Source organism: Chrysemys picta, chromosome 3, assembly GCF_011386835.1.
Source record: "Chrysemys picta bellii isolate R12L10 chromosome 3, ASM1138683v2, whole genome shotgun sequence".
Classification (NCBI taxonomy): domain Eukaryota; kingdom Metazoa; phylum Chordata; order Testudines; family Emydidae; genus Chrysemys; species Chrysemys picta.
The window spans coordinates 193,585,266-193,611,614 of record NC_088793.1 but is presented as its reverse complement, the minus strand read 5'-3'; the positions used below and the strand labels follow the sequence as shown (position 1 = coordinate 193,611,614).

The 26,349-nt window shown below is 40.0% G+C and overlaps 1 protein-coding gene across 13 annotated transcripts in view; it reads left to right on the top strand.

The window, feature by feature from the left end:
- AFTPH (aftiphilin) overlaps window positions 1-24,694 on the top strand; it is a 61,519-nt gene extending 36,825 nt beyond the window's left edge. For 7 of the 13 annotated variants that reach the window (XM_005287222.4, XM_005287218.4, XM_065589698.1 and 4 more), the window contains 4 exons: window positions 5,305-5,365; window positions 6,977-7,060; window positions 12,601-12,724; window positions 23,583-24,694. In XM_005287222.4, coding sequence (XP_005287279.1) covers window positions 5,305-5,365; window positions 6,977-7,060; window positions 12,601-12,724; window positions 23,583-23,727 — 414 coding nt within the window. In that variant the 3' untranslated portion in view covers window positions 23,728-24,694. The remainder of the gene's footprint in view (window positions 1-5,304; window positions 5,366-6,976; window positions 7,061-12,600; window positions 12,725-23,582) is intronic. The other 6 variants (XM_005287224.4, XM_005287221.4, XM_065589695.1 and 3 more) reach the window with 1 other exon arrangement.
- The last annotated feature ends 1,655 nt before the right edge of the window (window positions 24,695-26,349 follow it).

The window sequence follows — 26,349 nt, the reverse complement described above, 5'->3', positions numbered from 1 at the left end:
CTAACAGGGGGACCTGCATCTGCTAAGAGCCCTGATGACCTTTAATGCCGCTAATGGTTAGCTGCTTTCTAACAACTGACAGTGAATGAGCTCCTGCTGTGAGTGTGAAGTGTGCCATAGCAGCTGGCCCTCTTCTGGCTAATGTTTTTCATTCAAAGTTCTCTCTGGGTTTCTTGTACCTTCCCTATCCTTAGTGCCCTTTTCTTTTTGTTTTCATATCTTCTGTATGGCGCCACTTTTACCTGTCTAACAACAATTTCTTAAACTTTCTAAAGTATAGTTTTAAACTTGTGCTTGTTGCACTGTTTCTCCTTTCTCCCTTTCCCTTTATTTTATCTTACATAATACATAGGAAGCAGCCTGGCCAGTTAGAGAAATACCCTGGGTGTAGTCATAAAATGTCCATTACTGGCACGTGTGACTGTCTTCAGCATCTGTCAGTGGAACATTCTGGGGCATGAGAGTCAGTGGTTCATACTGAGGTATCTAAATTATGAGCATGTCACCTCAGTTATGCTCAGCACAGATTCAGAGAATGAGATTCAGTACAAACATCCCTCAGTTCTGGTCAAGTAAATTAAACCACTTGGCTCCTTTGATTATGCATCAGGCCCATGACTTCTGATTGAAAAAACATCTATGATTCTAGTTCCAGTTGTTCTGGCGTTTAGTCAAGCCACTGGATCAAGCACTTCAGGACTTTTTGGTCTCCATTAGCAGCTTGTTCTACCCTGTTGACATAGGAATAATAGAGCTGTCATGTCCTGCTGGTGGTGAAAGTGTTTTTCCACTGTTGACTCCATTCAGAACAGACAGTACCCTGGGTGCCCCAAGTGCATCTGTGTTTATGCTTATATCTAGTTATCTCTGTCTTTGTATTCAGCACCATCAGTGTCAATAGTCTCAAAGTGGCCAGATTTGACTCTTGTTTCAGTGATCAATTCATCCCCCATCTAGTTTTGTTTCCAAGTCCTATGGCGAGACTCAGCACCTCAGTTCCCCACTCTTTTCTCCTTCCCTTGACTCCCCTTTTAAAAAAAGTTGTCTAGGGATCGATCTACATTCCTCTCCTTTTCGAGTATCTTCTACTTCGTATTATGGACATCTGCTGACTTCTTTGGTGTCTGAAGTTGTTATCCTCATCTCAGCATTCAGGATAACTTTGTGCTTTCTTAGTTGCTTATTGAGATACCTGGAGAAGTTTGATTTTTCAAGAGTAGAGACCTGCTGTGACCCAGACCTTTAGAGAGAAAATTACCAGGTATTCTTTTCTGAAGGTATTTATCATAGCAGATCCACGCGTACACCTCTTCCCCACTGTGTTGGAGGTAAAATGTAATGACAGAATATATTTAATGCCTTTAGCTATTAGCTGGCATTCTGCTTCGATTAAACTCAATGAGATGAGCTCTTAAAAGGTCCTGTTAATTACATGAAGGCCACTAGAACTGCTAGTGATGACAGATGCATGCTGCCCTGCTATTGGCCACTGGCCAAAGACAGCTATGGAACCCCCTTCAGTAACATACATGTGAATGATCCAAGAATGGGATCTAAGAACAAGAATTACAGGTAAGAAATTTCTTTGAGTAAGCGATGGCAGGGCACTTAATAAATTAAATTCCATAAAGTGCAATAAAGTAGCTCTGAAGTAGTCTTCTAGAAAGGAAGGAAGTATTTGAAAAAACAAACAAGAACTCTTGTATAGTAAATTTTTTTCCAGTGAATACATTTATTTATGATCTAATGTATGAATTGTATACAGTTGTATAGCAAGTCTTTTATTCCAGTTTTCCAAAAGTCTTGTTTACAGTGCTGTATTTGTGGCAACATTTAAAAGTTGCCAGTATATTTGTATTGCAAGCTTGTTTTGCAACTTTGATAGCAAAAATTCTTTTTGTTCAGACTTAATCTCTTAAATGGGCTATTTGTGTGGAGACAAATGTTTAAATCTTAAACAGTCTCTTTTAAATTAAAAAAGCTCCCACACAGTGAAACAGCAATAAACTATATTTATAGTGCTCTAGAAGGTAATTGAAAAACAGTTCATATGTTAAACCAGAGAGCTAAATATTGCACAATAAAACTAGGTTTTTCGATTTCCTCTTCCTCACTTCCTTAGCACACCTAAGGATAATTCTCTGACAATTGCACCGACTCAATTGTATCTTTAAACCCCAACCTACAGTCCTAATCTAAGGCTAAAAAAAAGCCTACCCCTATAATCAGATTTCTCATACTTTTTGTTGGGCACTTCTCATTAGAGTTAAAACATACTGTTAGGAAAATGGCTGTAAACACCAGGGCTTCCAAAGGATTTTCTGCTTTTAAGGCTGGCAGAGATTAAACTCCCACATCTGATACACATTCCTATTGTTTTTCATCATCTGGGATACCTGTACGGAGCCTTGAATTATCAGCGTTGCTAGAGTCATCCGAGGGCCAAAGCCAAGAGCACCAGGAAATTATTTCTATTAGACTGCATCTGAATCTTTTGTCTCCAGCCCCTTTCCTTTCATTTTAGCCACTATCTCAGAGACGATTCATCTTTCATGACACTTTGTGGCTGTTGCCAACATTTATCTACAGGTTATGTACATTTTTGGCAGCTTGCTGCTCAGAAACTATCTGAACCAGCAGAATAACTTCCTTGTCCCCAAAAGCAGGACAGTCTGTGTTGGAGCCAATTTTTGCACTTAGGGTCCATCTAACACTTTTTCTCGCTTTTTTGCTAACATTTGAGAGTAAATTCAGTGTTCATGAAAGTGAAAGAGGCTCAGTCAAGGTAGGCACTAGTATAATCTTACCTATACAGCTCTGCCAGTGCTCCTAAGTCCTGAAATAAGTTCCCTCTAAGCTGCACGGCTGTGCAGCAGTCTACTATGCGCCGTGCAGGTGCTCAGGGCGGCGGCGGGGAGAGGGGAAACGTGCCCCTCCCCCAGCCCTGACCTGGACCTATCCCGGCCCCAACCCAGCCCCGGCACGGACCTGCCGCAGCCATGGGAGAGGCGCCTATCCTGTGGCCCCAGCCCTGGAGCTGCCGTGGCGGCGAGGGGTGCCCCTCCCCCCAGCCCAGGTGCTGCTGCAGGGAGAGAGAGCTGGGGGGAGTTCTCTTTCCCCACCGTAGCCCAAGGGCAGCCTGCACCCCAAACTCCTCATCCCCTAGCCCCATCCCAGAGCCCACACCCCCAGCCGGAGCCCTCACCCCCCGCACTCCAACCCTCTGCCCCAGCCCAGATCCCCTCCCACACTCCGAACCCCTTGGCCCCACATCCGCCATATGAATTTTATGTGCACCAATATGGAGGTGATGTGTCATGTATCCCCTCCATATTGATGCACATAACAAAATTCATTCCGCACATGGGTGGGAAAAATTAGAGGGAACGCTGGTCCTGAATCTAAATCCTTTAACAGAGACTTCCAAACTATTTCCAGGGTGATCATGTGAGTAAATGGGGACTGGTAGGAAACCATTAATCCATGTTTTCACTTGTGATTAAAGCCTGGATTTGAGCTCATTTCTCTCAATGGAAAAATGAGATTCAGTCATGAGTATTTTTAGTAAAAGTCCTGGACGGGTCATTAAGCTGTGATTTTTTGTTTTTGTTTTGTTTTTTGCCAGTTACCTGTCCATGACTTTTACTAAAAATACTCATGATTAAATCGTAACCTTACTCATAACATACTGGGCATGGCTATCATAACTACCAGTTGCAGGTTCTGCATTGGCACCATTATTCTTCTTTGCCACTAATTTGAGTATTTTCAAATGCTAGTATTTTCACTAAGAGTGAATAAAAATTAGATGTGATTAAATCTTTAGACACCAGGTTGTGAGAGACTGCTTAAAGCATACTTATCAGTACTGGAAACACTGCAAAGGCATTAGGAAGAAAAGATTTCTCCAGGTAAAGCTTTTACCACAAGTAAATACAGAACTTCCATTCACCACTTATTTTTTGGTTTCCAATAATATTTTTCAAGAAGCTAGAGGCTTCTTAAAATTTCCCTTTTATTGTATGGAGCTGGCTGAAGCCTCTGACCCTCTACTATGTGAAATTGCACGACCTTTCAACATTTTGTTCCAACTTTTAGAGAAGGAGGCAATAGTGGATTAAAACAAGAGCCCCCTTCTTACTGAAATAGTCAGAATGTGTCTTAAACTTTATTAGCAGGTTCTTGGAGGTTAACTCCAGTAAGACGTTCCATATTGATTACCAAAAGTTACAACTGTTCCTGCTGACTCAAGTATAATGAAACAAACAAAATACAATATACCAAACTTACATAGTTCAAGGCAGATCCTTCCCATTGTTTCTGAAAGCTAATTTCACCGGGGAGCAGAAATGTAACAAGCAAGGCCTATCTATACCACGTATTTGTAATGCTGCTTCTGTGGATGTCCTCAGAATACAAATACATGTACAAGTTACAGTACAGGTTGCCACTAGTTATCAGGAAGCTAAATATATCCTTCCTTCCCCCCAACCTCCATTACTTGTTCATACTATGTGATCTCTGCATCTTGCTTAACTAACTTAGGTGTGCAGAAGGATTGAACAAAAGGAAATGGAAAGCTAAGGATACTCTTCCAGGAGACCCAGTTTCCATTTTGAGTCTTGCCCTTGGGGGTGGGTGGGGGTGGGTGTGTATGTAAATTCTGGCATCCCATCTCTTTGTCATCAGACAGAAAATTTGGGACTTGGCTTAACCTTTATTGGTTAGGGTAATATATCACAGGGTCGTTGTAGGCAGTCTCTTCTTTTCAGAGTATAGTATGCTCCCCAGGTGTGCTGGGGGGAGCCTCTCTCTAGAAAGGAAACATGGGTTCCTTCATGGTGAGTAACTTTCATTTTTGGATATAATTGTGCCAAAGCATACAGAAGTGGAGAACATACTCTTCGTATTTAAAATAAAGAGCCACCTAAGCTAAACTGTTCACAAGCTTTCATGCACAAAGACTGCACTGTGTCCAGTTGGAGTAGCAATTTCTCAAATTTTAACGCTGTATTAATGTTTTTGTTTTTGTCACTATAATTTAATTAAATTAACAAAAACCTATTGGGGCTAGGGAGGGTATCTGATCCGTTTGATTCATAATTGAACCAGACTTTGAGGTAGACTTCAGGGGTTTTTATGAGTGTATTAAGAAAATTTACAGCTCACATCATCTGAAGGTTAAAATATTTGTCTTATGTTCAATTGTCCCCTTAATATTTAGGTGCAAAAAAATATTTGTGTGAAACATTTTACATTGTTATAACCTGAACTGAAATCTGATTTCTGACTTTTCAACTCTAGGAATCTCTACCACCTGTCCAGTTTGACTGGAGTAGCAGTGGCCTTACTAACCCTTTAGATGGTACGTCTCTCCGTAGAGCCTCTAGCACCAGAGCTAGAGTTAAGAAAGCTACAAAGTTCAGACAAACATCTCTCTGCTGATTTTTTTTTTTTTTTTTTTAAATATATATTCTTTCTTACTCTTAACTTTGGAAATTCAGGCTTTCTTTCTGGTTAGATCTGCCACAAATAAAGCAATCTGTACGGTTAAAACACTAAGAACTAGTTAAGATTTTATTTTCCTGCATTTATGCTGAACACACAGTGGCAATATTAATACATCATTATATATTTTCAGATTATAATGAAGATCTGAATAGTTTAGGGTTTACATGTTTTACTTTTAAACATGTATTTTTCCCAATGCACAATTACCTGTTTAGACTTCCTTATGAATGGCAAAATTAAGTGTATAGTGGCTACTTCAAAGCACAATTGTTTAACCAAAAACTGTTTGCAAAAGATGTTTCTTGACCTGGAAGTTTTCAGATTACAAGTATTTTATATATTAAAATGGAAAATGTATAATTTAATGCATAATCACTTTTGCTTAAACTCAGAATCTAAATGTGTTCAATTATTAAAGAGGTAGCTACATACATCAACAAACATAGTCATCTACATAGTTAAAAATTCACGTAAAAATTTTATATAGTTTTTTTTAATGGGGAAGTGATTTGTCTCACTAACTGTGTGTCTTAAATGTAAGCTGGAGGAGAAGGAAAAGTAACAAGTTTAATAAACTTGTTGGGTGGCAGGTTAGAAACCTGTAAAGAACGTGAGGTTTCTGCTAGCAACAATTATTTCATAATACACGAGTTGCTAAAAAATTAGCTAAAATAAATTACATCTGTCACTACATCAGTGCTATCTAGTAGTGTTGTTTCCAGGATCTGTGGAAAGTAACAGCTTGGATATCAGTACCATGGTGATGAAGGAAAGCCTGGATGGGCCCTTTTGCTGTTGTCCGGTGTCTTATTACTTCAGTCAAATCATCCTGCTTTCTTTTAACAAGCAACTTCTTCAAAATGTATCCTGTTTGATTTCTGTTTCAGTGTTAAAGGGGAACAGTATAACTTGCCACTGAGAAGCTGGATGTAATCATGGCATTCATTATGATGTATTTACATTGTTTTAAGCTGATATTCACAGTCCATAGCCTAAAACTAGCTAATACAACTTGTCCAGTTTTCAATTCTGTGCTTTAATTGGAGGATCAGTTACATCTTCATGCTAGAAGAATGGTTTGTTTTCTTTGACATTTAAAACCATTCTACTCCTCCTACAAATTGGCCTAAGAATTGTTTCCCTTTAATTGGGCAGATCTCTCTTGCTGGTTCTACTCCATTTTTAGACTGAAATAAATCTTTCTTTCTACTTATAAAGTTACTAGTGTTGAATTATTTGCTGCATTGTACATGAGAAAATGTACATTGAATTAAGTTGTTAACCTCTTTAGAAATTACTAACTAATATTGTAAGCCTTGTTTTCATGTCAATTTTTAAATTGTGTAATGAGTACTAATTATAACTTGCATGTTCAAGTGTGTGTCTTACCCCTTTTTACACATAAACCCCTCCCTTGGCTTACCTTCTATATGGCTGCCTACCAACATGGTCACTGAATTTCAAGCTAGTGGAGGTTCCACTCTTCTGAACCTTGATTTCTTTGGGCCCGTGGATGACAGTAGCTCTAGCAGCACGACCACAATGCCAGGTCAGCAGAGTGTTATAACCACAAATATAGTCTTAAACAATTTACTAAAAGCATGAACACATCACTTGACTTTCCTATAAACAAGGATCTTCTATATTGTATTTCTCTCAAATGTCTTTCTAGTACATTTTTTAATCTCTGTGCTATTTTCTGACATTTGTATTAAGTGCTAAGTATTTAAAAGGTACTGTCAGCTCTGTACTGATGCACATTTAAGGAGCTAATGGCTCTTTAATTCTTAAACATCAGATATGTAAAACTTTCCTGCTCTGTTTCAAATGAGAACTTTTGAAAGCTTACTTTTCAGAATAATTCATGTAAAGCAATTAGAACAAAATATAAATATAGTATAAAAAGGTGAGAAACCTTCCCTCTTTTTCAAACAGACTATTACAATACAGTTGATTATTGAAATTAATATAGTTGTGTGTGTGTAGATATATATAGTAACTTGCTGAATGTGTGAACTATATATTTAAGTAATGAGAGATTGGGCATAGCTACCACATGTGACTATCTAAAAATTGTAATTTTGTTCTTTGACAGTTAGTACTAATGCAATGATAAGATAAGTGTTTTTAATAATATTCGTAGTTGAAAACAAGCAGTTCCATGTTTCTAGGAAACTGAAAGCTCAACAAATATTAGACCATTGACTGTAAAAGAAAAGCAATTTCAGCCATGCTTTATGGTTCATTCTCTTGATAAGGGACAAAAGTACCTGTCACTTTCTACTTCGAATAAAATGGGAAAACAATTGAATTCATATTTGTATCATGGTTACATTTTCTTTAATGTGGTTTTGACATGCTTCAAATATTTTTGTGAGCTTGTGAAAACCCGTGCCTAGGATTTTAAGTTTTTAGGCTTGAAAGTTGCACTTAAATTCCTGCAAAATGCATTTATTTCTTCATTTTATGACCATTGCTGTATTTCACTTTAAGGGACAACTTCCCTCAGTTCTGAATTATTTGGTTTTTAACTTTACTCTTAATTGCACTCAAATTCACTCCAAGCCCCTCTTCAGGAGCCAAATAATGTAAGCATTGTGCAGAGGTGTTGGAATAATGTGATAACAGGTTTGCCATAGAGGTGCGGGGAGCCAAAATAGAGAAGTTTAGAGCATGCTATGACATTTGCATAATTCCTTCAGAGAGATTTTTATAATAGCTAAATTTAAATCCATCAATTAACTTCTTTCAGTAGAGTTCACCAGTACTCTACTGGTAAATATTACCAGTAGATATTTTATAAGATGAATGGTAATATACATTCTCATTATCCTGCTGTTGGGGACACTTGAAATGATTACTACAGTGATGCTTTGGTGGCATTTTATTGCTTTTTGGGTTTTGGTTGTTTTTTTGTTTACAAATGTATCATCCAACTGCAGGTATTACCACCTTCCTTGGTATGCCGTATCGCCATTGCCTGCGGTATTTTCCTGACTTGTTTCTGGGAAAGTCATTTGTTTCCTAGCTTACAGCTCTGTGTGTGTTTTGTGTTTAACTTTGTTTAGGAGCTTTATGTAGAATTTGGTTGGCTAACGTTTCTCAAATAATCTCATTAAGGTTTTGTAGTGCTGCCCACAACCATTCTCTGATCATTTAAAAGGAATATAGAAGATGCACGTTTTTATTTTAAAAAATCCATTTTGACTTATTTTTGAGACAAGTAGCCAATTATTTTTAAAAAACAAAATTGATGTCAGCAGTAGAAGATTACTTCAGCACCTTTTGGTGATTAAATATTGCCTAGACTCCTCTGTCTTGTCATATCTGGATCCAGAATAACTTAATTTATTGTTAACATTCATTTTATAGATAAAGGGGACTACCATCTCTAATTTATACATCTGTTATGCTATATATGCAGCAGTTTTCTTCATTGCGCTATGCAAACACATAATTCAGTAGGAGCTACCAAGTAACACAATAAATTGAGCAGTAACTTCAAAAATTGTACTCGGATGCAAGTGAATGCAATAATACTTGTTTTTTAGTTGATAAATGATATAGAAGGTTGCAGCTAACAAGTTATATTTGTCACAGAGCTGCATATCAAAGGGCTCACTCTGATCACATTTTTTTAAAAAAATGTGGCTTTACTATTTACACCTTAATGGGATCTCAAAAGCTTTTGCAAGTCACTCCACTCCCCCTACTAGAAGTGGACATTCAATGGAGCTGGGTGTGTTTTGATCATTTCTGAGTTCTGTAAACATCTGATGCTGTTTAAAATGCATGGTATACTGGTCTCAAACTTGGCACATTTTCCCATGTTGTATGTAAATCTGGCTAAGACCTCACTTTATGAGAATTTGGAAAAACAAGTACATATTGACTAGTTTTTTCCCTAATGAGCAAGTATCAAAGGCAAACACTTCCTCCCCCAACCCCCACTTTTGGCTTAACCAAGGGATTATCAGTTTCAATTATTTTGTCATCAGTTTAATTTATTAAGCACATCTCAAGACTGTTTAGTTTATTCCAGTGATTGATATGCCGGCCACTTCCTGGGCATTAATGACCCAGCAGTGAGGAGTTTATGCAAGATGCAATTGAGGGCTGTTAATCTCATCCACTTGCACCAAGGTTATGGCTATTAGTTACAAAATGGAATTGGAGGAGTAACAGGCATAGCTGGTTTTTAACTGGTGAGGTTTTGAAGTTTGGTATGTGTACAGCATTTCTAAAAAATGCCCAGACATTAGCTAATATCTAACATTGCAATCAATTTATAACTGTTAATATTTTTAGATTGTTTATAGGGTTGTCAAATTAATCACAGTTAATTCACGCGATTAACTCAAAAACATGAATTGCGATAAAAAACATTAATCGCACTTATAACAATAGAATACCAATTGACATGTATTAAATATTTTTGGATGTTTTTCTACATTTTCAATATTAATTTCAATTACAACACAGAATAAAAAGTGTACCGTGCTCGCGTTATATTATTTTTGATTACAATATATGAACTGAAAAATGATAAACAAAAGAAATAGTATTTTTCAGTTCACCTCATACGAGTACTGAAGTGCAATCTCTTTATCGTGAAAGAGTAACTTACAAATGCAGATTTTTTTTGTTTTTTGTTTTGTTACATAACTGCATTCAAAAATAAAACTGTGTAAAACTTTAGAGCCTACAAGTCCACTCAGTTCTACTTCTTATTCTGCCAATCGCTAAGACAAACAATGTTTACATTGACGGGAGATACTGCTGCCTGCTTCTTATTTACAATGTCACCTGAAAGTGAGAACAGGTGTTCGCTTGGCACTTTTGCAGCCAGCGTTGTATGGTATTTACATGCCAGATATGCTAAACATTCGTATGCCCCTTCATGCTTTGGCCACCATTCCAGAGGACCTGCTTCCATGCTGATGATGCTTGTTTAAAAAAATAATGCTCGTTAAAAAAATCCTTGGGGCGGAGAATTGTATGTCTCCTGCTCTGTTTTACCCGCATTCTGCATATATTTCATGTTACAGCCATCTCAGATGACGACCTAGCACATGCTTGTTTTAAGAACACTTTCACAGCAAATTTGACAAAACGCAAAGAAGGTACCGATGTGAGATTTCTAAAAATAGCTACAGCACTCGACCCAAGGTTTAAAAATCTGAAGTGCCTTCCAAAATCTGAGAGATGAGGTGTGGAGCATGCTTTTAGAAGTCTTAAAAGAGCAACACTCTCATCCGGAAACTACAGAACCCAAACCACCGAAAAAGAAAATCAACCTTCTGCTGGTGGCATCTGACTTAAATGATGAAAATGAACATGCGTCAGTCCGCACTGCTTTGGATCATTATCAAGCAGAACCGGTCATCAGCATGGAAGCATGTTCTCTGGAGTGGTGGTTGCAGTTTTTTTGTACTTAATTCTAAATTTGTAAGTTCAGCTTTCATGATAAAGAGAGTGCACTGCAGTATTTGTATAATGTGAATTGAAAAATACAGGGTTTTTTTTGTTTTTTAAAGTGCAAATATTCAAAAATAAATATAAAGTGAGCACTGTACACCTTGTATTCAGTGTTGTAATTGAAATTAATATATTTGAAAATGTAGTAAACATCCAAAAATTTAAAATAAATGGTATTCTATTGTCGTGATTACGTTTTTTAATCACTTGACAGCCCTAATTGTTTAGCTACACCGTACACTGTATAGCTCAGCCTTTAGTTATTTGACATTAATTTTCATTGTAGTTTGAAATACCTTTTTCCTTTGTCTAAACCTGACCATATGTTAAACAAGTGATGGATATAAAATTAAGAGCACTTTGCATTCTAAATTAAGTGATTATTTTTACCCTAAATGCACACTATACTACAATTTAAAAAAATAAGCATTCATAGTTCTGGACAAAGTATATGTAGACTTCAGCAATTGTACAGGAGATGTATTAAAATCATCCATCTGAACTTGCAATAGTCTTCAGACTAATTATTATATGAGCAGAAACTTTGTTTTACATTATTTCTCCCTCTTGAAGCATTTTAATAAGTCTCGATTGCCAATGATTTTTGGAAAGAATAAAGGTCACGTGTAAAAGTCCTGTAGCTATTACTTTTGATGACTGTTGTACGCCACCACTTAAGAGGCAATCAGCCGAATTTTGCCCAAAACTATGCTGGGTTTTTGGTTTTTTGTTACAGCATTTCATAGAAGGCTTGTTTGTATTTTTATTCTTTGGGATTTAATGACTTGCTATTAGAATATAAATATCATTCAAGGTACAATGTCCAAAATAGGTATGGCTTAAGATGGTAAAAGCTGGAAAATTAAGACTGAAGAATCCACTTACTTCAATAATTGGTATGCTCTAAACATGTGTGAGAGAGGAGAAAATAGAATGGGTCAAGGATTTAGATATAATTATAAATCTATGCTACTTTACAATATGTACTGTAGATCCAGTGAAGTGGAGTTAAGAATGATTGATCTTCCTCACTTTCATCAATTTTAAGCCAAGCTCTTATTACTTAATATGATATCATGTGGTTTAATGAGTTTGTGCAATATACTACATAATCTTATTTGAAGCCCACTGATTTATTGTCACTATGAAACATTCATTTTTAAAACTTGATTTTGTATTTTTTCTACTTCTAAATGGCAGCTAAGCTGACTTGTACCAATCAATCACTTGTTAAATTATTTTTTAAATAAAAACTAGTTGTTAAAATGAATAAAAATGTTAAATATTACACCTACAAAAATGTTAACTGTGCAAGATGCACTCTAATGAGCAAACCAAACTCTTAATGTTGGTTGCCCATAGGCTGAGACCTTGTATGCCAAATGTAAGTCCACTTTTCTACATTTTTCTAGTGCAGTTGTAAGCCACTGAAAGGGGGTGAGGAGAGGTTTGGAAACATTGACAAGTTCTGTCATGTTCTCTTGCAGTATTTTGTTGAAATTTTAAATCACTCAGATGTTTACAGAAAACGAAGCCTTTAGCATCTTGGTCTATTGATAATTATGATGTATTTGCATCCAACCATCACTGATTATTATTTTATACTATAAGGTGTGGATCCAGAGTTGTATGAGTTGACAACTTCAAAACTGGAAACCTCCAATGCAAGCAGCAAAGTGACCGATGCATTCGCAAGGCTCATGTCCACAGTAGAGAAGGCAAGCACATCTACAAGGTAAATCATGGTGACCAGTTAAGAATTTTAAAAAACAAGGATTGGTCAGTGGCTGAGAAACAAAAGGCCGTGCCTTTAGATTCCAAGTCCTTGAATGAAACACATTTTATTTTAGTAAATACATTAATGAAGACTAGTCCACATCACAAAATCATCATCAAAATAGGGGGAAATCTGTGATTTAGTCAAATCAGGAGACAATTAAAATGAACTAGTGTGTGCATATTAATTTTCTCTATCAGAATTTAATTATTTGTAAAGATACCAAGCATGACTGGACCAGAAAAGGAGAATCTCTCAGGAAAATCATTGGCTGCTAAAAATGAGAGGATAAAGTGAGTCCTGACAAACTTAACTATAGCACTTACCAGTTCGGTTTCACGTTGATTTAGAGGAGTCAGCTCTAACAGGTCATTGTGGGAGAAGCTCATTTTTGTTATGCTTACTCTACTTAATCCACAATATGGAGAGTTGTATTTGCTTTCAAGCGAGAGAAGTGAGTACAAGGGGACAAACTGCACATTAAAAACCAGCTTTATCTGTGGATCACTCCACAGCAACTGCCAAACGCAGTGTATTTAGGAATAAGCATGTACTTCATGGACACTGCTTTTTCTTTACGTACAACCTAAATCAGAACCTTTCGGTTACATATGTATCCCTGAAGACTTGTGTATCACATTAGAGCAGAACAAGCACTCCTTATTCGTAAGAACTAGTTCACATTTTCATGGCTTATTCAATGATTGTGTATCTTAGCTCTGTCTAGAGAGATCCCATTGCTATCTAAAATTCAAATGTGTAAATTCATGAATTTGCTAGCATCACTTGAAACAATATTTTCTTTCAGAGTGACCCTTTAAAATCTTCCAGTTGCTGAGTAGGAATGTATGCCTTATGTATTTATAAAATATCTGTAAACCAGAGGTTCTCAAATCATGGGGTGGCCCTCCCCAGGGAGGCACAGGAATGGTCAAGGGACACATGAACTGTGTGCTGACTTTTTTTGTTGGTTGTTTTTTTTTTTTTTTTTTTTAAGAGCTCTGGCTGTCAGCCCCGAATGACGGGCTTGCGCAGAAGGGCCGTGCCCACTCAAGAGCGGGGATAAAGGAACAGCCAATACCCTGTCACCCCAGCTCAGGATCTCCTCACTGACCCCAATCCCCTCACTGGGAGGAGGCTTGGACTCCCCCTCTCCCCAATCCGCTCACTGGGAGGAGGCTTGGACTCCCCCTCTCCCCAATCCCCTCACTGGGAGGAGGCTTGGACTCCCCCTCTCCCCCCATCCCAATCCCTCACCAAGAGGTTCAGCCTGGGCTCCAGCTGTCAGCCCCAGGGTGGCAGCAGTAGTGCAGAAGTAAGGGTGGCAATAGGGTGCTAAGTCTGCTGTGAAAAGTAATGGCAAATATCACTTTTCACATTGCCACCTTACTTCTTGCTGCTGCTGGTGTGTGCTGCCTTCAGAGCTGGGCGTCCAGCCAGCAGCTGCTGCTGCTGCTCCGCTCTGCCTTCAGAGTTGGGTGGTAGTGGTCTATTACTGGGGGGGGGAGGGAAGCATAAACGACCACAGACACAAAGGGGGGGCCCCATCAAGTAAGTTTGAGAAGCACTGTATTAAGCATATTAAGTTTAAAAGGGTAGTAACACATACTAAGTAAGCAACGTTCTGAATAACTTTTTCGAATTTATATGTTTTGCAAAAAAACCCCCTCTTATTCTGTGCTTCCACTTAATATGACATTTATTGTAGAATTATGCTGTGATATGAATGGTATTGCAGTTTAATACTTTGATTATTGTGTTTAGACTAGGGTTTTTTAAACACCAAACACTAGATGTTAAAAGCACTCTTCATAGAGTTTTCTGAGTCTGTGGAATATATTTTTACTGTTTCTCCACAGTGTGAAAATACCAGAAGCTGATCTTTAAAAAGAACTTACAGCAGTGGTGGGCAACCTGCATGCAGCCCATCAGGGTAATCCGCTGGCGGGCTGCCAGACAGTTTGTTTACATTTGCACGGCTGCCTGCAGTTCCCAGTGGCCGCAGTTCACCATTCCCGGCCAATGGGAGCTCTGGGAAGTAGCTCAGGCCACAAGGAAGTGCTGGGCCCCACTTCCCACAGTTTCCATTGGCCAGGAACGGCGAACTGTGGCCATTGGGAGCTGTGGGCGGCCGTGCAAATGTAAACAAATTGTCTCACGGCCCGCCAGTGGATTACCCTGACGGGCCGCAGGTTGCCCATCACTGACTTACAGTGACAGTGATGAAATTTCAACTGCGAACCATTAGGGGGAGCCCTAAACCTCAGAGCTGTCTTGGTTTAGCTGATTTCAGTTTCACTGTTTAACAGTACTGTATATAGCAGGGCTGAAAATCTAGCATCTTCTTGGAAATACAGTAACTCTTTTTTTGAAAGTTTACCTCAAAATGGTCTGAAAGTACTGAATAGAAAAGTAAAATTTTTAGTCTTCCCGTGTAAGAGAACAATGCTCACTTCCTAATAGCTGTAGAGTGGTTTTCCAGATATTTTAATAAAAGCAGCTGAAAACTCACAGAAAAGCTTTCAAACTCCAAGGTGCATGTAGTGCTCAGAAATGTCTGTTTACTCTAGTAAGTCTCTCTATAGATTTACACTTGTTTACCTGGCAGGCTTTTCAAAATGTCAGTTCAGTTTTTACAAAGTGGTAGAAAGTCTTATTCAAACGAATGTCTGTCGGCATACTACATTGTTGCATTTGATTGTGGGCTTTTTGGTTCAGCAGCCAAAGTACGGTAGGAACTTCGCAAGCAGCAGGTCACCCCAAGTAGTAGCCTCTTGGTGTTTAAGCATAGAGACTAACAAGGGACATCAGAGTGCAAAAAAATGGAGTAACATGGCCGTGCAGTAGTTTTAATAATACCCACATTGCCTTAGCATTATTATTTTTTTTTTAGATTGTTTCAAGTTTTTGAAGGGGAGGGGATTGATGATGTGGTAAAAGCAAGGAAACAAAGGTGGTGAAAGTAATTTTGGAGGCAAGAAGGTGAAGATAAGGACATGGTAGGATGTATATGAAGAGGATGAGGATAAAGACGATGAAAAGTAGAGGTATATGAAGAGGCAGAGGGGAATGAGGTAGGCCAGCCTACAGGTAAGGGGTTGTGATGGAAATGGAAGTTAGTATCAAATCCAAATACTGATTATGGTGACACGAGGAGGCTATAACTTCTGGTCTGGTGTTTGGGGGCTTTTATGGCCTGCCACAGAGCTGCACATGCTGATCCAACCAACATATGTTGCGAGTAACTAAGGGCTGCTGGAGTTTGATGCCCCAGATTAGCGTATGTGGTGGAGAGTAAGGTGTGGGTTGGCAGGCCTTCCCTTTATCCTGTTCCTTGGTGCTGGTGGCTATGAGAGGAAGCTTCAGGAGCTTGTGGGGGAAAAGAAAGGGACCTTAGAGTGCGGTTAATCCTGGGAGCATGGGTGAGGGCTGGTTTGGAGCAGCTGGGATCTGAAGTTTCCAGTCTTAATTTTATTTTGCAACCAAAATTCAACTATTACATCTGAATTTAATAATTAACAGTGATCGGCTCCTAGTGTTTTTTTTTAATTAATCCCATCCCCTCTGAAAAAGAAACATTCTGTATAGCCTTTATTTTTTCTGAAATTTTTTGAACCCAAGATCTGTGGGGGGAACAAGTGAGATGGGTAAACTGAAGGTTTAGAAACCTGTTGTGGAAATGTCAAGTGACTTCCTCAAGCCACAAAGCCCCCTCATTTGTGTGAAGTAGCACCATTTTCATGCACAGCCTGGTTGCTCACAATTATACAGGTACTTCCTCAAAAGGTGGGTGGGAGGGAATTGACAAAATAGTTCCTTACGTATTGGTATATTAAACTTGAAGATAAACAAGCTAAAATGGAGGATCTATGATCCTGTAAAGCATACTGCTGAGACTCTGCAATCATGCAGAACACCATAGAATTGTCAGTCAAAAGTTTACTGCCTTGATGAAAGAAAATGGAGGGTGGAGCTCTTGCCAAGAAATGGCTGAAAATCTCATTCAGGCTTAAAAAAATATTTACTGATGGGCACTGCTGGATGCTGCAGACTAGCTTTTTAAAATTAGGGTGTCATATATCAGCCCATTGTTGCAGTTGGTGCTGGTATTGTGATAATATCCACAATGCTTATTCTAAACACACAAGACAGTCAGTGTCTTGGACAATATCAAAGTCAATAAATACTAAAGGTTGGGAAAGGGGGATGAAACATACAAGCAGAGAGGTCAGGTTGTAGGCTGGAACATGGACTGGTAGGTCCATATTTGTTCGGAGGCAATGGGTGTGGTTAAACCACTCTCCAATTGCCTTCCTGCCTAGCAATTATTAGCAGGCTAATTTCTTGTTGGGCCTCGCACAAGTGCATCCTTAAAGATCATTTTAACAATGAAGGGGTAGTGGCCTAGCATATCTCCTTGTGGAAGGTTGTTCGTTCCTTAGGAGGTGCATGAAAGAAAATACAGAGATTGTGAGAGAAACAGAATGGGGCATACACATTCTGCAGATGGCATCTTAAGAAATTCTATCAAGAAGTCAGCCTGCCTTCAGCCGTGTCAGGTTTCAGAGATGGTATATCTTGAGAAGTACAACCACCACCAAGGATCCATTCACTCATGTCAATCTTATGACTCAAGCTGAAAGACATGCATTTTTTCCCATAAGGAGAACTGAAGAATGCAGGTACAGAAGCACTTCTCCTATTCCCAGGAATACTATAATTTAATGAACAGAATAAAACAAACAGAATAAAGTCCAGACCAGTGAGAGAGAGAGAGAGAGAGAGGTGGGATATGGTTATAGATATACATAGTGCTTTAAAAGGGACAGTTACACAAAGCTGAAAAAACAACGAGGAGTCCTTGTGGCACCTTAGAGACTAACACATTTATTTGGGCATAAGCTTTCGTGGGCTAAAACCCACATCATCAGATGCATGGAGTAAAAAATACAGAAAGCAGTGTGTGTGCACACACAAACCACATGAAAAGATGGGAGTTGCCTTACCAAGTGGGGGGTCAGTGCTAACGAGGCCAATTCAATTAAGGTGTAAGTGGCCTATTCTCAACAGTTGTCCAAATAAATTTGTTAGTCTCTAAGGGCTTGGCTACACTTGAAACTCCAATGCGCTGCTGCGGGAGCACTCCCGTGGCAGCGCTTTGAAGTGAGAGTGTGGTCGCGGTGCCAGCGCTGAGAGAGAGCTCTCCCAGCGCTGCAGGTACTCCACCTCCCCGAGGGGATTAGCTTACAGCGCTGGGAGCACAGCTCCCAACGCTGGGGCACTGTTTACACTGGCGCTTTACAGCGCTGTAACTTGCTGTGCCCAGGGGGATGTTTTTTCACACCCCTGAGCGAGAAAGTTGCAGCGCTGTAAAGCGCCAGTGTAGCCAAGGCCTAAGGTGCCACAAGGACTCCTCATTGTTTCTGCTGATACAGACTAACATGGCTACCACTCTTAAACCTGTCACAAAGCTGAAAACAATTATAAACCAAATCAGTCTGAGAAAGAATTTAATCAGGAAAAGGTGACTGATAATTCGGAACACTTTTACTAGATGCCCCAAAAGCCACAATCGAGGAAGAAGGCTGTCTTAGTTTAAAAAAAAAAAAAATCCTCATTTAGAGGGCAAGTGAAAGCACCTATAAAAAATTAAAATTAGCACATACAAGAAAGGGAAAACTGATAGTAATGATATAAATCAGAAGCTAGGAATTGTAGAAAATTGATGAGGGAAGCAAAGGGACACAAGGAGAAATCCTATGGCCAACAGAGTTAAGGACAAGAAGAAGGAATTTATAGGAAGTTTACTAGAAACAAAAATAATTCAAACAATGGTATTGATTCTTTAGAAAATGGAAATGGTAGACTAACACTTCTGCCTTTTCTGCATTATTATTGATAAAATATTTTGGGGGAAAATAGATGTAGTCATATTAAATCGTAACACACTTTTCATTCCACTAGTATCTCAGGTGATATAAAACAGCAACTACTCAAGTTAGACATTTTTTAAATCAGCGGGTCTAAGTAACTTACATCTAAGAATTTTCAAACAGCTGGCAGAGGAGTTCACTGGACCATTAATGTTGGTTTTCAATAAGTCTTGGAACACTGAGAAAGTTCCAAAAGACTAGAAGAAAGCTAATGTTGTGCCAATATTTAAAAAGGGTAAACAGGATAACCTGGGTAACTATAGACCTGTCATTCTGATGTCAATGCTGGACAAGATAATGGAGTGGCTGATATAAGATTTGATTAATGAAGAATTAAAGGAGGATAATATAATTATACCAATCAACATGGGTTTAGGAAAAATAGATCATGTCTAACTAGATACCTTTTTTGATGAGATTACAAGTTCGGTTGATAAAGCTAATAGTATTGATGTAATATATTTAGACTTCTGTAAGGCATTTGCTTTGGTACTACATGACATCATGATTAAAAAACTAGAAAGATATAAAATTAATATGGCACACATTAAATGGATTAAAGTCTGGCTAACTGCTAGATCCCAAAATGTGATTGTAAATGGGGAATCATCAAGTGGGTGTGTTTCTAGTGGGATCCCTGAAGGGATTGGTTCTTTGCCTTATGCTATTTAACATTTTTATTAATGACCTGGAAGAAAACATAAAATCATCATTGATAAAGTTTGCAGATGACCTAAAAATTGGTGGAGTGATAAATAACGGAGGATAGATCACTGATATAGAGTGATCTGGTAAGCTGGACTCAGGCAAACAGTATGCATTTTAATATGAGTAAATGTAATGGATCTAGGACCGTACAGGTCTGTCTCATCTTACGCTGGGGTTATGTTCCGCAGTCAGCGCCTAAAGCGAAAATCGCGTATAGTCAAAATTACATTGAGTGTAATGGCGGGCGGAATCGCCCGCACTACAGAAACAGTATTTAAAGAAACAGTATTTAAATTATTTTTCTTTTTCTTTTTTCTTTTTTTTTGTCGACCGCGTAAAGCTGAAATCGCACATGTTAAATGCACCTAAGATGCGACAGACCTGTACTTGCGTGTAGGCTGTACTTACACAATGGGGTACTCTATCCTGGGAAGCAGTGACTCTGACAAAGATTTGGGGGTAATGGTGGATAATTAACTGAACATGAGCTTCCAGTGCAATGTGGCCAAAAGAGCTAATGGATGCATAAAGAGGGGAATCTTGAGTACGTTATTATACCGCTGTTTAACCACTGCTGAAAATAGTGTGTCTAGTTTTGGTGTCAACAGCTCAAGAGGGATGTTGATAAATTGGTGAGGGTTCAGAGAAGAACCATGAGTTATTAAAGGAATAGAAAACATGCCTTATGTGATAGATTCAAGAGAGTCAACTTTTTTAGCTGAACAAAGAGAAGGTTAAGGAGTGATTTGATTAGTCTTTAAGTACTTACATGGGGAACAAATATTTAATAATGGGCTTGTCAGTGTAGCAGAGAAAGGCATGATGCTTGGAAGTTGAAGCTAGACAAATTAAGACAGAAAATAAAGCATACATTTTTGACAGTAAGAATAATTAACCATTGGAACAACTTACCGAAATTTGTGGTGGATTCTCCATCACTGACAGTATCTTAAATCAAGATTGGATGTTTCTCTAAAAGATAAGCTCTCGGAGTTATTTTGGGGAGGTTCTGTTGCCTGTGTTATACAAGAAGTCAGACTACATGATCACAGTGGTCGCTTCTGGCTTTGGAATTTATTAAAGTTGACAAATGCTATTGTGGGATTCAGCATCATTAGAAAAGTTACTGGCTAGGATTAATGCAACTCTCATGGCTCTTTGTACGACTTCCATCAAAGCTGGCCTCGTCAACCCTACAACTGTTAGGCAATTTAACGTGTCTTGAGAGTGATAAAAACAGTTTGCATTATTGCTACTTCAGATATTTAAGTTTAGGAGTTGTGGAATATAAAACCCTGCTGGGCAGTTCCAGTGGTTTTATCTGCCTACAGTGCTTGTTGCATTCAGAAACCAAGGCCATACAAACTTTAGTAGCATTGAAGCTCAAACAATGGTGATGTTGGTGGTTGTAGCCAGAACTGTAACCTGGACTGGGTTAAAGCAGTTTTGCTGTAGAACTGTATTGGTTAACTGGGAGGACAGGCTAAGTTGCAGAGCACGCCAAGGCTGTGTCTACACTATGGACCTTACATCAGCACACCTGTGCTGTGCTGCTGTAAGATCTCCTGTGTAGCCGCTCTGTGCCAGCGGGAGAGAGCTTTCCTGCCGGCATAATTAAACCACCCTCAACAAGTGGCAGTAGCTGTGTCGGCAGGAGAGTGTCTCCCGTCCATACCAGCGCTTGTGTGGGTGAAACTTATGTCAGTCAAAGGGGTGGTTCTTTCACACCCCGACCGACAAAGGTGCTAGTGTAGACAAAGCGTAAGTATGTAAGTGCTTGCAAATTGGAAGGAAAGCAGATTGTTGCATTCAGGTAAATGTGTGCACTTCAGACTCTGGCATTTTGGGGCCGATGTTGCAGGCACTAGGCATTAAAGCTCTAGGTGGTGGCAATGCCCTTTTGCCTAGCATAGTTTGTACTTGTCAGAGACTGAGCACCTGTAGATGCAACACCAATCATATTTCTATGAATTTCTTATATAGTAGAATCTGTTGAGCAGAGAATGAAGCGGATAAATAGCAAGAAGTTTGGGAACTCTCTGTATGCCAGACCAGCATCAATAGCAGTTTCTGTAATTGTGATCTTTGAATCAACCCTCTCCCCGCTTACTTCCTCTTTCAAACTGTCCCTTGTCGGATACAACTGCCAATCTGCTATCACCACTGTAGCACAGGAGTTTGCACCTTGAGAGGGCTGTGGTAATTCATCACTAGATTGTGGTCTAGCAGCCTATTGTATTTGCCAAATACTGATAATATACTGGTTGATGACCACATTTCAACAGCTCAGAGATAAGGTGCCCTCCAAGGCCAAGTAGAGCTCTGAGTGTAAAATAGGAAAGGAAGGAAGCACATATTGGTTTTTCTACTCCTTTCTTCACTAAATCTAGTGCACAGCTTTGTTTATCCTCCAGAATTTGGTAATCTGCCTAGTCAGTGGCTCATGAAATTCCACTGCAGCAGAGAACAGAAATCTCACTATTCTAGTGAAGGAAGCTCAAGGTTAGCATCCAGGCTGCTTCATGTAGAGATCTTAAATGGTGCTTTCAGGTGGCAAACCAAAATGACAGCTCAGCGTCAACACAGTGGCTAGGTATGTTGAGGATGAGTTTGAATCCAGAGTTTGGGGCCTCTCTCCTGTTTAAGAAGCCCTGGGGAAACTGCTGAGGCAACACACTAAAACCCTTGCTTTCTCACAATCCTCTGAAGGAGTGGTACTGACAGGTGCTGAAAAGAGCTAAATCTAGCCCATCTCATTGGAAGAATTAACGCTGTAGATATGGGCTCTAAAATCGAGCCTGGAAAAGGACAAACGAGTTAAAGGAAATCTCTAATATGTTCTAGTTAATCTGTCTGATTTCAGGCCTTTGCCTTTCTGTTCTGTTCTCAGAGAAGTTTGAAAGTAAAGCAGGGGTGGCCAACCTGAGCCTGAGAAGGAGCCAGAATTTACCAATGTACATTGCCAAAGAGCCACAGTAATACATCAGCAGCCCCCCATCCGCTCCCCCCCTCCCGCTCCCAGCAGCTTCCACCTACCGGCAGTCCCGCCAATATGCGCCTCCCCCTTCCTCCCCGCACCTCCCAATCAGCTGTTTCGTGGTGTGCAGGAGGCTTGGGGTGGGGGGGGAGGAGCAAGGGCATGGCAGGCTCAGGGGAGGAGTCGGGAAGGAGTGGAGTGGGAGCAGGGCCTGTGGCAGAGCTAGGGGTTGAGCAGTGAGCACCCCCCGGCACATTGGAAAGTTGGTGCCTGTAGCTCCAGCCCTGGAGTCGGTGCCTATACAAGGAGCCGCATGTGGCTCCGGAGCCACAGGTTGGCCACCCCTGAAGTAGAACTTGCTTGTAGTAGACATGTATAATATTCACGGAGAAAGCAGTTCCATTGTCTTGACAGGGGACATCTCCTATAGTGCTCATAGTAACATTCAGTTCTTCATCAATGGTCAGCATTCCATAAGATCAAATATGGCTCTGTAAGGGATGCTTTGTAACAATTAGTCAAGGTCTCATTCTATTTGAAGAGTAAATTAGATGTTTGAAGGAAAACTCTCACTGGGTTATGCCAAATGCCCAGTGACAAAGGAGTGAAGGGACATGGGGCATGATGCCTTTATTAATTTGTATTTAATAACTCTTGTGAACAATGCAGGAGGAAAAGAGTTGAGAACATAATACAAAATGTAAAGGTGATTGCTTAAATTATATTCAATAGTAGAAGCATCTTAATAGTACCTGCTCTCCTACAAAAAAAGGACTTGGTAAAATATTATGGGTTGTTATTGAGTGCAGCCACTAATTATGTAGCTGGATTGCATCTAGCAGGCCTCCAAGCCTCCTTTCAGATGTTCCTCTTTTGGATGAAAAGATTTCTCTGTATGTTAATGATAGTACTCCTGCTATCTTACCCAAAGGCTAAAGTTACAATTATTTCTCACATGAAGTGAACAATCCCATGATGGTGCATCGGAACTTGCAAAAATGTAACGTTTGAGTAGGAAACCAATTTCCTTCATTGCAATAACGTTTGAAACTCTGTGCCAAACTTGCATGTGAGGTAACGTTGCAATTAGGCAGGATATCATTTGTATCGCTTTACAGAAGTGGTCTTACCTCAATCAGTGGCTCTTTCTCCAGGAATGTCAAGTAATGGATTAATGCACTCTTTCTCTTCTTAACAGGAAGCCTAAAAAGGAAGAACATCTTAGTGAAGAGGCTGCCAAGGTGATTTCTAGCCTTCCTGACTTAACTTTCATGCATGCCAAGGTGTTGATGTTCCCAGCCACATTAACACCTTCAACACGCTGCCAAGAAAAGGTAGACTAAGTGATGTGAATTGGACACTTTCTATTGATTTTATTTTTTCCCCTCTGGGTCATAAAAAGCAATCTTGCTTTAATTAAAAACTTCAAGTTCAGATGATTTGTTGGTAAGCAGCACTAGAAAGGTATACATAGTAATGTATATTTATTTACATACCGGAATCTAAATTTATATTAGAAAAAAGTGTAAATAATTGGGGGTGAATCTTTTTGAAGATTTATTCTTTTTGTTGTGCTGGGATGTATACATTTCTGTCTTTGTGAAATACACTGGTGTCCTTCTTACAAAACTTTAAAAAAAACATTTAAAAAAAATTCCAATCTTCACTCGCTGTGAAATCCCCTTTCAGTGTTTTCAGATTGTATCAAGTGTCTTAATTTCTTTTCTGCATATATTAAAATATTTCATTTTAACTGAAAAAGCCTAAAAGGTCACATGGGTTTTAGTTTGGATTTTTGGGGGGGGGGGGTTCAGCTGTTTCTTTAAAACAGGCAGTTCCTTCTGTTTGATCAACCTAATTTTTTATTTGTTTTTATGTCTTCAAACTTTAACAATATGGCTTATACACTATATAGCCTTTTGAAAGGTATATTGTCAGTACCTTTTTGTGTTAAGTTCTGGATCACTGTCTAAACACTCTGTCTACATTTAATCAATTTGATTTGGAAAAGAAGGACCAAAACTATGAATGTCTTACAATGAGATTTACCTGTTACAGTTTTTGTTCTGTTGTACCACTATTCCTATGTTTGATTTTGCACAGTGTAAAATGACATAATCATAGATTGCTATGGTTTAGGCTGTATATACAGTAAAAACTATGGGTTGTAAATGTTTGGGGAAATTCCTATGGAAAAATAAAGCTATGTAGAAGAACCTCTAACAAGGTTAATGTGCATGCCCAAGGTCTTTTGAAATTTAAGTGTGTAAATTTCCTTTTAGCTTACACAAAATAAAATAATTTAAAAGATGTGTATAGTCTGATATCTTTTTATGCAGAGTTTGACATATGCTTACTCGTTTTTTATAATGCTAAGGGACAATTTGATATGCTGTACTAGGAGAGCATACAAGAAAACTTCTCTTTGGCTTCGGGGCTGCACCGGGCCCACAACACACTTTCTTGGGACCTACACAAGGAAAAGCGAAGCATGGTTTAATTGTGTCCAGCCTCTGGATTGAGTGAGCTTTTCTCTTCTGACACAGACTTGCTCTCTGTTAGGGCACTGTGGCAGGAAACAAGTTAGTGAGTCTGATTACAACATGACGTCTTCACAGTATATTGGCAATGCTGAACAGGTAGGGGAAGCCAACTGTACCAGCCAACTTCCGAACAATAATTAAAAATGCTAGTGTCATATTTCCTTAATTTCTTTGACGTGTAAATGTTGAATGTCATTGTCCTGTTGTAGCTCTTTCAAGAAGAATATCTTTGGTGGAGGGGTGAGAGGAGGGAGGTTGTTCCAGCCCCCACTGATTTCAATGGAATCGGATAGGGCTCAGTGAGCTAGCACATCCTTCAGTTAAGAGATGCACCAGGGATATAAACTGTCCACATCTAACATGTAATCTCAGTTCTTCACTTAGCTATTTATAGTACCAGTATTAACCACCAATCCATCAGTTAATATTCAGTTCTGAGAAATCTCCAACAAACGTGCCTCTTCTTCCTGGGCCTCGTTGTCCAACTGTCCAAAATTTTGGTCATAACTATGTAAATTCATTCTGATGTCATTGGCCAGTAGCCAAGTCCTGGAATACATCTTCACAAAATTCAGCCCGTTAAATCTAAATCCGTGGTTCTCAAACTGTGGTTAGGGACCCCAAAGTGGATCACAACCATGTTTTAATGGGGCTGCCACGGCTGGCGTTAGACTTCCTGGGGCCCGGGGCTTAAGCTGACACCTGAGGGCTTCAGCCTTGGGCGGCAGGACTCAAGTTACATGCCCCCACACCAGAGGTGGGCAAACTACGGCCCACGGGCCACATCCGGCCCATGGGACCTTTCTGCCCGGCCCCCTGAGCTCCTGGCCTGGGAGGCTAGCCCCTGCCCCACCCCTCCCCCCCGCAGCCTCAGCTCACTGCACTGCCGGCGCAATGCTCTGGGCAGCGGGGATGCGAGCTCTTGCCGAGCCAGGCACCGCAGTAGCGGAGCCTCGGCCTGACCCCGTGCTCTGTGCTGCGTGGTGGCGTGGCTGGCTCCTGCCGGGCAGCACAGCTGTAGCGCCGCCAGCCACCGCCGCTCCAGGCAGCGCGGTAAGGGGGGAGGGGGGTTGGATAGAGGGCAGGGGAGTTTGGGGTGGTGGTCGGGGGCGGGAGTGTGGATAGGGGTTGGGTCCCCAGGGGGCAGTCAGGAAGGAGAGGGGGACAGTCGGGGCAGGGTTTCCAGGGGCAGTCAGGGAGAAGGGCAGGGATCCCCAGGGGGCAGTCAGGAATGAGAGGGGTTGGATGGGGTGGTGGGGGGCAATCGGGGCCAGGGGTCCCGGGAGGGCTGTCAGGGGATGGGGGGGGGGGGTTGGATGGGGCCTTCAGGGGGTGAGAAGTAGGGGGGGGTTGGATAGGGGGTCGGGCCATGCCTGGCTTTTGGGGAGGCACAACTTCCCCTAACCGGCCCTCCATACAATT